The 10,074-nt window shown below is 35.1% G+C and overlaps 2 protein-coding genes across 2 annotated transcripts; one reads left to right on the forward strand and one right to left on the reverse strand.

Moving 5' to 3' along the window:
* Positions 1-721: 721 nt before the first annotated feature.
* Positions 722-5,103, reverse strand: LOC112572378 (glycine N-acyltransferase-like). Its single transcript, XM_025252030.1, has 5 exons — positions 4,826-5,103; positions 3,867-3,989; positions 2,644-2,755; positions 2,219-2,327; positions 722-1,718 (listed from the first exon to the last, which is right to left on the reverse strand). The coding sequence occupies exons 1-5, from the start codon at positions 4,901-4,903 to the stop codon at positions 1,298-1,300; spliced, it is 843 nt and encodes a 280-aa protein (XP_025107815.1). The 5' UTR covers positions 4,904-5,103; the 3' UTR covers positions 722-1,297.
* Positions 5,104-5,157: 54 nt separating this feature from the next.
* Positions 5,158-10,051, forward strand: LOC112572382 (transmembrane protein 243-like). Its single transcript, XM_025252036.1, has 4 exons — positions 5,158-5,643; positions 6,097-6,147; positions 6,888-6,992; positions 7,128-10,051. Exons 1-4 carry the CDS (start codon positions 5,566-5,568, stop codon positions 7,260-7,262), a joined length of 369 nt encoding a protein of 122 aa, XP_025107821.1. The 5' UTR covers positions 5,158-5,565; the 3' UTR covers positions 7,263-10,051.
* The last annotated feature ends 23 nt before the right edge of the window (positions 10,052-10,074 follow it).

Here is a 10,074-nt window from a genome sequence, read left to right on the forward strand (position 1 = left end):
AAAAGAAACTAGATTTTTTTTTTCCAGGACAAATTAGATACATGATATTATATAGGCCACTCGCAATCGTTATCAAATGAAGATAAATGGACGCTGTTCGAAATATTGCGCATGGATAATTATTTATCAACGTATTATCGAGAAAAATACATTAATTCCTTGGCTAGAGAGACAGCAAGAGCGACGTGAGCAGGTCAACCGAGGACGATAAAAAAGGAAAGATTAAATCAAAAATTATTTTGTGAATTATCGCATAGATGATGCTCTGGCCGAATCGTCTTAGGGTTATGGTCGTTTTATAATGTAACCGATCCGTGGTTCTCACATGAGCATGGGCCCCGAGCTGCTCCTCCAGTAATTTAACTCCATGGTTGAATCACGAACTTGTATTACAAATCCATGGTTGAATCAACTGTTGGCTGTGGTCATGGTCGACCACCGCCCCCACCTACCCAACCCTTATGATTACCTTGTTGCGCGACAACCTTATTTAAAGCTGCTTTAATTTAGTGTGAGATATTTTGCTTTAAGGGTTGGGATTCAATAAAAGTAGTATTATTTGTTTGAATCTTTGAATGTCTCACAAACTTGTTGCTTTAGACTTTTAATTTTTAAGAAAACATAAAACAAACTAAAATTCGTTATCATAGTAACAATCACATTTCACACACTTTTATACATGAACGAAGATTTTATATTTCATCATTGTGTGTAGGTTCTGTATACATGTACTTTAATTTGTGTCAATTGGACTAACAGTGAAACTTCTAGAACGACATATATAGTTTATTTAAATTATATATATATATACAGTAGGTTAATGTATCAGTGTATCAGGCTGCTCCTGATTTTTAATCACAAGAAAACAAAGATCATGGAAAGCACATATATATCACATATAGAAAAAAACACCATGAAGGTGGGATCCTATCCCAGGGCTCACAGTCTTCATTGCACTTATAACCGCTGCACCATTATAACCGCTGCACCACTCAATGCACAAAGTCCAATAAATCTCTCCCAAAATATGACAGTGAAAACATTTTTAGCCCCTGTATTAAAAATAACACAGATATATAACAGCCAGATATATAACAGCCATAATTTGAAACTGAATCTTATTTTCTTCCCCTTAAAAAAAAAAATTACTTCAAGATGCATAGACAAATGCAACCAGCAATCCAGCCTACAAATCTGGCATTTCCGGCAGCTAGAAAAATAGACTAAATGCAGTCTGCATCCTAAGCTCTTACTGCCAAAAAAAGAAAAAGAAAAACCTAAGAACAAATGAAAAAAATTATTGCTTGTGAAAAGGTATATATCTGATTCTGTATGCAACTCCTTTTAACTGGAACCCACACTTTTCATATAGTTTGATGCTGGCAATATTTTCTGGATTAACAAAGACATATGGGGTCTGCCCATCTGCAGTCATTTTTGCACAAATGTCTGCAACAACTATCTCCCCAAAGCCTTTCTGACGGTAATTAGGATCAGTGAAAACTGAACCAAATGCACTGGTATGATGAAGAGCAACATAGGCAACAAGTTGTCCATCTAAAGTTTGCAAACAGCTGCTAGGTAACAGTAGTGAACATCTTTGAAAGTAGTTAACTGTGTCTGCTGGCTTAACTCGCCATGCTGAATACTGAAGTCCAACTATATGTGCATCTTTCTGGTCCAGGGTAAGAAGATTAAAGCCAGATGGTGCCTCTTTTCTGCAATTAAAGGATTTTTATCAATTTCTTTCACCAGACATCGCAAATATAAAATACAAAAAAACAACAAAAAAAAAAAAAACAACAAAAAAAAAACAAGCTGGATTCTACAGCACAGAATGAAAAGCTAAACAACTCAAAGCTCAACTCCAGATTCTCTGAAAGTGTTCACTTGTTTTCCTGTGCCAGTGCCTGCTAAAGACATGAAGCTTTAATTGCTTTACTGGCGTAAAGGGCACTTTATGACAAGGGTGTGAAACTATCTTGACAATTACACAATCTTTCCGCATATCGCTAATCTGACAGTTTCTTCAATATGTATAGAAAAAAACTTCTGAAAAACATTTAGAAACCATAATTTCAGAAATTTTGAAAGTTCTTATAAGCCAGATAATCTGTACAGAAAAAATGTAAAATTGGTGGTTTAGAAATGCAAGTGTGGGGTACACTTAAATGCGTATGTGTAAGAGAGAGAATTAAAATACTATTAAACATCATACTTTTGTGGCAAGGATCCAAGAGTATAAATGTTGCGTTGAACACAACTGCTAGTATCTGAGCTTTTGTTGACCAGCTCTTGTACCTGGTGTATGCCTGTCTCTCCAAGTACTGCAGCATGTTAAAGTGAAAATATTACTATTTCTTCCACATAGGTACACGTGCATGTTAGTGAATGTGTATGTTGAACACACTGCTTTATGACACGTGCTGTTCTGCTAAATACTACCATCGATTTTATTGTAATCATTACTGATACAGGATGTATACAGAAAGATTCATCATCAGGTATGTATGTATCAAATTTCCCATAGAGAAATATAAGGCAATGGACACTTTTCTAAGTCACCAAGCTTAAAAAAAATTGAATTCTAAAGCTTCAAATGACCCCATGGTTGAAGAAACAAAATGCATATTATTGCTTTACCTCTGAAAAATATAGGTTGTGTCCAGTCTACAAGCTCACTGTCATGTAGTACACTCTCAACTTTTCTTGGATCCTTGGTCCAAATATCAATTGTTGTGCGATAGTTGCACAGCTTTGCCCACAAAAATCACAAATGGTCATTTAATTTATGCAACAAATGTCATGCATATGTTAAGCTCAGTTCACATTTTCAATTACTCTTTAGTCAATACCATATACATCTCCCTCCCATCTCCAAACCCCACCCCAACCCTCCTTTGTGCTGTCAATCCAGTTCCTTGTGGCCAAATGCAGATGCATGTTGTGAGAAATATGTTCATTTTTGAAAAATATTATTTTATTTGCTGCTGCTCAAATTTTTAATTAACGATCAATTCTTAATTTCAGATGATCATGATACTTATGGTGAACTGACATATACATCAACATTAACTTCGATAAATAAGAGATGATTCTCAGATGAGCCATGGCATTAAAATGTTGATGTAAAGATTTTTTTTTTTTAGCGTGCTGTTTCTTGTGAATATATGTATTGACATCTCAGGATGCCTTTCTGCACAGAATTACAAAGTTCTTCCTTTCTACCTTTGGTAAGTGCTCTTTTACAGCACTTGAACCAACAGTTATAAATCAAAATTTAAAGGCATGGGTGAACTGCTGATTGTGCACAGTCAAAATTTCTCGATCCATACCCCTAATGAAGTGAATGAATAAAATAAAATGTCGAAAAAAAAACAAACCCAACTGGGATAAATAATAAACAAATACTAATACACTAGTACTAAAAAAGGGGGTTTCTTAATATTAAAAGCTGCCACATTTTACAGTAAAACTATTGCAGAAATGCTGGAAAAAACTTAACTGTTATCCTTTCATCAAATCCATTCTGACATAAAACATCTGTTTAAAATTTCAAATATATATATATCAACACACATAGCATTTGGGTAAGTGTGAATATATACATATACATCCCCATACACATTTCTACTGCATTACAGTTTTTGCACTGATGTCAACTAAAGAAAAAAAAGATTATGAAATGGGGATAGTATTCAGAATGCCATGGCAAGGATGATATTGCGTGACTCCTATTTATATAAATTCTTTGTTGCGTAATAATTTAAACTGTTTTTTATTATTCATAAGTAAAACAGCATAAGCTGGTGAAGACAGACTTTAGTACTGCTAACTCATACTCAAAAAGAAAATGTGATAGAAACCTGTCCTTCGTGAGCTGGTGAAACAGCAATAACACAGGAGGGACTGGGCCAAGTGTCTACACCAAAATGTACTTCTGCAGTTGTCAGATGCCCTCTGATCACATTGTCTGCTGTAAAATAAATCTGGAAATAGACAACAGTAGTATCTTTAAAATGTTTTTATAGTGTATTATACGCATCATTATTATTTTCCCTATTGAGACATGTACTTTTGGGTGTGGTTTCTGCATTGGATGAGAACACTGCATGTAATATGTGCACTGAACTGTAGTTACTCATCTCTTGTTGGCCAAGAGCGCTAGCTATTGCATAATGAATAGGTATCTGTGCCACCAGCATATAAAATACTGGGAATGAATACAAGAAACTCTGTCAGTGATCTAGTGAGTCATGAATGCCTTAATTTCATCCTGAGGACGTGAAAGTTAAATAATAACCCAGAAAATTGTACAGATGTGTCCTGCAAGTGCACAAACTGAAAACTCTCTTTACATATATCACTGTTTCGCGGGGAAGGAACAAGGATGGAGGTGTGGGAGTTTAGCGTTTTGCGCCAAGCCATGGCCCTGTAAACCGATGATACAAAGAGAAAGAACATACTCGAGTCGAGATCGATACATAATAGCTAGCCGATCATCACTATATCGGTGAAAGCGCACCACACGACTGCGCGGAGTAAGCAAAACCGAAACCACCACCCCCACCCCCCCCCAAAAAAAAAATGAGTATCGGAATGTTGTTTTAGTACAATGTCATACATAATGACAATTTAAAATATTAATAATTATGTACTGTATTTGTTATCGAAGTTTTGCGGCCCTATGCCCGGCCCACTGGGGGTGATTATAGGAACAAGAATTTGTTATCGAACTTATACGTGTGTAAGATTTAAAGTACTATTTAATGATCAACGCCAGTGATGGCCTATTGCCACACAATCAGTGAGTAAATCAACTAACCGGTATACTTTCTGGTAAGTATTCGTGCAGAAAAGTCATCAACTTTGGCAAGTCGCATGCCCTAAGTTGAACTGCCATTGATTATTCAGCAGCTGCAGTTTGTGTGTCAGGCTACGGTAATCTGGTAACTTGAGTGACTCGATCGATTATTGGGTCGTATAGTACCTACTAAGGCTTAGGCAACGTCTTGTTCCTAGTAACATGATCGAGCTAAAACCAAAGATATTGAATACTACTTCGTGTCTTCGCTGGAACTCCGGAAGCTCAATATTTGCCTCCATCTGGCAAAATAAACGTCATTTCGGGAAAGCCGTCACGTGCGTTTTATTTTTCTCACCGCCAGGAAATATTGAAACTAAGATAACCGAAACAAATTTATCTATAGTGCATATACTGTGGTGAGCAGTGATATTAAGCAATATTTTCTGAGAGTCAAGCAGACGAGTGAAAGTGCGGAGTCAGAAAAGCTGCGGAGGAAAAAAAAAACGCAACAGGCATATCATACATCACATAGAGATGATCACTCACTGATGCAGCGAAGGTTTGCTACGCACATGACCTTTCGACAATTTATCCAAGTTGTTAGTTGTCACTTGTAATTTACTACCTCAAACCGGTATTCATAACAGATGGTACTTAGTCAAACACAACGAGTTATTAGCCCGAAGTGTAGCACTGAGCGGATTGTTTACCCCATCTCGAATCACCATATAGTTCAACGATAGCTGTGAAGATACATAATGTCCAACAGTGTTATGCGTTCAGCATACGAGGACCCAGCAGACAGACCTCTTTTTGGAGACAGTAGGCGGCCAACGGTAAGAAAATTAATACACTTTTAATCTTGTCTCGTTCCCCGTTTCCTATCACCATGGGTGCTAATTTCACTTAATAATATATTAGTATTCGTAGAATGTTTGTATTTTAGAATACCCTGTAACAGCTGCAGATACGGCGTTAAACCACACTGTATAACCAACCTTATATTTCAGAATATTCAAATGGCTTTTATTTTAGAATTCTTTGAATTATACTGTATAAGGGTAATTAAGTGGAGGATAAAGAGGAATAACTATAGTTTAGAAATCTACTGGTTTGGCCAAAATATTGTTCCAAATCACATGCCTGTGACTCATTGTAATATATCTTAATCATTTACCTTGTGTCTATAAGAGGGTGTGATTGTGGAGAGAGAAATTTATTTTCTCACCAGTAGTGTTTGAAACAACTGTTCTTATTTTTTTCACAATGTTTTGTGTTTCATTAAACAGGACAGGGTCTTGAATCTGATTGTTGGTGTCTTTACAAGCTTGATAGTTGTTGTAAGTATGCTTAGTTGTAGTTAAGAGATCAAAAATGTATGTGTAATTACTATGAGATGACATAAAAATGAAATCTAGAATCTGGTTTAGATTTGTATTAAAGGCTAACTAGAATTGTTTTAAAATACAGGAGGCAAGTCATTACATTTTTCAAATTGAGATAAAATGTCTTCTTCCTGTTTAAAGCAGAATAATTTGTTTTTGTGTTTTGCTATGAAACACTATTTGTCTTGGTGACTTCCATAGCCGAGCATATTTCCTAATCTATAACTGCCCATTTTAATTGGGATTAATAAAGTTGGTCATTTGTCATTTTTTAAAATTTTTCATCAAGCTGCAAGTTGAGATGCATCAATAAATATAGAAGAGGAAACAATAAAAGTGTTGAAGCACACATAGTAACAGTATCTAAATACATAGCCATCTTCTCCAATGATTTTTACTTCCATTCTGTGCATGTTGATGTTTGAGCTTTACAAGCAAGAAATGGGTTATTTGTTCACATTGGAAAAGTGACCATCTTGTAATAACCCAATTGCTTTACAAAATTGCGCTTCAGTTAGGATATAAGCATAAGGCTCTTTCTAATCTTTTTTTTTTTAGGCTATTAGGGGGTGAGATGTTAGAAACGTTTTTTTTTTTTTTGCGGGGGGGGGGGGGGCAGCTATATGTGTGGTGCCTTACTCCTATCCCTTGCTGTGAAATTGTATAAATATGTTTTATTTTAATCTATGCCACAGATCACATTGATCAGTGCCTTCATTTTTCCTTCATGGCCACCCAATGGAATAAATGTGTTTTTTGCAATCATCATTGTGTTGATATGCTGCTCACACTCCTTACTGGTGAGTATCTGCATTTGCTAAGACCTCAGTCATGAATATTGTCAGGCAACACAATTCTGCTTCTAAGATGGCTGATTGAAGCAAATGGTGTGTTTGTTTATTTTTGTCTATATATAATTGTCTCATGGTTTTCAGATTTACTGGTACAGACAAGGTGATCTAGAACCCAAGTTTCGGAATATGATTTTCTATAATGCTTTCACAATCATTCTTCTGTGTGTGTGTGGAAATCTCTACATCCATGAAATAGGCGTGTCAAAGAGCAGGTAAAAGTGAATGGACTGATGGCCATATGTTCATTATAAGCTTAACTATTCACAGTTCAGTCATTTATGTATAGTTGAAAAATCACATTTACAAAATGGCTAGACAAGAAACTCAGAACTGTAAAGAGTTAATTTATAGTGATACTACTACTTGTGGAACTTTGTCTCGGCTGATAGAGATGATGTTGTTTTTTCCCCTCTAGGTTTCCTTTTTCATTTGTTATTTTTGTGAGAATTTTCTGAAGTTTACAGTTGAGTCACCTGTTTGGACACCTGTGTACATTAAAACAGTAATTTAATTTATAGAACTGTGACTGGCTTTTCACTGTGGGATATGATCACATTTGAATTGCCTTTTAAGCACCATTTAAAAATAGATCAGACTTCCGAACCATTTTAATGACTTTATAAAAAATATAATTTTGTATAATCATAATCAATTTGGTGTAGCAAATTTCTATATGGACCTATATGTCAGCAGCTACTTTTTCTAGCTATTACATCATTAGAGCATCATGGCAAGAGCAGATTTTTTTTTTTTACGGAAATGAGAGAAAGGAAGTGAGTCAGGGTATCAGAAACAACATTTGGGCCATATGGGCCAGAGTAACACCTACGTACTGTACTAATACAATTTTATTGATTTCTAGGGCAATTCAAGATAGTGCTTTTACTAGCAATAACATATACATGATTATATAATTATCACAGTATTATTATTACTGTCACAGTGAAACATATATTTCACAGGGTTAAAACTCAATCTGTGGCTGCGCATACTTTCTTTAAAAAAATGTCTGCCTTTGCTGTGAAAAGAAGTTTGTTAAAGGAAGGGAAGTGATGAATTCAGTAGCTAGAACAATAATATTGGAAGCATTTGCAAAACAGTCATATTGGTTTACTTTAAGGAATACAAACACTAAGTTTATTCTTTATAAATCTTTGGGCACAAATGTGCATTGTCATGATTTTTCATAACAACCACGGAATACTGATCTGAGTCATAGCATCTGCTTGTACTTTTGGCTCCCCTCGCAGAAGGCTATTAGACTTAACAGCTGTCACAGAATATAGCATAATGGAGTGAGAGGGGAGGGGGGACATGCCAGGGTGCTTATTACCCTATCTGGCATGAAATAGAGTTAAAAGAAAATTAAAAAATTTTGTTTAGTAGTATGATATAGTGATCTATAATGTTTGCTCTTTCAGTGTGTTTTTATCCATTTATTAAATTAAAGTATTTTTAATAGTACAAAAGTATATTTGCAATCCCTTTGCAGTAGTATCAGGTACTTGCATAATATTTTAGACATAAATTCATAAATACCCTAGTTGCATCTGCAACAACAAAGACTATGGCTACTTCCTTAGTATTCACTCCTGTTCAAAATGATTTAAATGTTTCTTAAAATGTTGCTGATTGCAGAAGATAGGTTTCCCTATATTATAACAGTAGGGTCTTCTGGAGGGGTTTTATGCAGGACCTGATTTTCTGAATTTGTCAATATTTTCACTATCTTTTACTTTCTTTTTCCTGAAAGACATATAGTTTTGCTAGTTTATTTTGTTTGGAAGGGCCTAAAGAAGAATGACTGCTATATGGGACATTGTTTTGTGTCTGAGAGATAGCTCTATTCAAAATTGAGCTTGTGGATGGCCTTGGTAAATGTTCATGGTTATATGTAAGTATCAGAGATTCTGTCATATACCATATTGGTAAATTATACAAGTGTACTGTATCATTTGTACTGCTTTGTAACATCCCTTTAACTTGTTGCATGATATATCATGGGCATTAGACTGGAATCCTTGATGGATTTCATATTTTCCATTTATAAATGGTGCATCCTTGATTCAAAATTCCATGTGTGTTTGGTTTGAATGATTTATTGCTTTCATTGTAAAACCTTCACTGAACTAAATCTAAGGTTGTAAAATCGTATGCAACAAGCGTTGTATGTTTAGTTGTTATATGCTTGATGCTTGGTGAGGCTTGATTCTGAATAAACCAAGAGACTGCAAGGAGATAAAGCAAAATGCATGTAATGCAAGAAAATGAAGATAAAAGTGTTAGTTAATATGATGGAATGACTACATCTTATGTGGGTGTGAACAGGATTATTTGCTTTTTTAAAGAAAAAAGTGTACATAATTATAATTTATTTTCTGCTGGGAATTAGCGCAGAATGACAATTTGACCAGTTGTTGGTTTTGTTGGACAGCATTATTAGAAATATAAGGAAAAATGCAGTTTTATATATATATTCATTAATAAATGTCGTTCAGTTTTGGTTGGAAGTGTCTTTCCTCATAGCAAGTATGTGTATGCTTGTTTAAAGTACTTCTGTTTTATTCCTGAACTTTTATAATTATTTCCTGATTTATATTGGTCCAGTGCCCTTGCTCTGACCTATTTCCATCATCTTTTTACTTCATGCTGGTAGATTCTCATTGTAAAATGGTTTCCTTCCTTCCTGGTGATAAAAACCAACTGTAATAATGCATTTAATTGCAGATTCTGCAGTTTGGCTTTTCACCTTTGGACTGCTGGCCATCACCTTTTTTTAATGGAAAAAACAGGGTTTTAATGGGAGTTTCTAAACTTCCTTAAAAGCCACTTCCTTAATGGTCTTGGAGAGATGTGCTCAGAAATGTTTAAGCAAGCATAATTATTTTTTCCCCACATTCCTTGCAAAATGTGAAAAATTATGTTATGTGCATATGTGTCCAAAGTGCAGACACAGAGTGTAGGCCACATATGTTTAAAAAGAGTTAAAATTCTTGAGATCTTGAGTCATATCTTCTCAATTTTTTTC

The sequence above is a fragment of the Pomacea canaliculata genome, linkage group LG9 (genome assembly GCF_003073045.1).
Source record: "Pomacea canaliculata isolate SZHN2017 linkage group LG9, ASM307304v1, whole genome shotgun sequence".
Taxonomy (NCBI): Eukaryota; Metazoa; Mollusca; class Gastropoda; order Architaenioglossa; family Ampullariidae; genus Pomacea; species Pomacea canaliculata.

Coding starts and splice junctions, on each gene's coding strand:
- LOC112572378 (XM_025252030.1), bottom strand. CDS start 4,903: ATGGCAGTTCAACTTAGGGCATGCGACTTGCCAAAGTTGATGACTTTT. Junction 3,990..4,825: donor ACTTACCAGAAAGTATACCG/GTTAGTTGATTT, acceptor GTCTATTTCCAG/ATTTATTTTACAGCAGACAA. Junction 2,328..2,643: donor ACAACCTATATTTTTCAGAG/GTAAAGCAATAA, acceptor AACATGCTGCAG/TACTTGGAGAGACAGGCATA.
- LOC112572382 (XM_025252036.1), top strand. CDS start 5,566: ATGTCCAACAGTGTTATGCGTTCAGCATACGAGGACCCAGCAGACAGA. Junction 5,644..6,096: donor GAGACAGTAGGCGGCCAACG/GTAAGAAAATTA, acceptor TTCATTAAACAG/GACAGGGTCTTGAATCTGAT. Junction 6,993..7,127: donor GCTGCTCACACTCCTTACTG/GTGAGTATCTGC, acceptor CATGGTTTTCAG/ATTTACTGGTACAGACAAGG.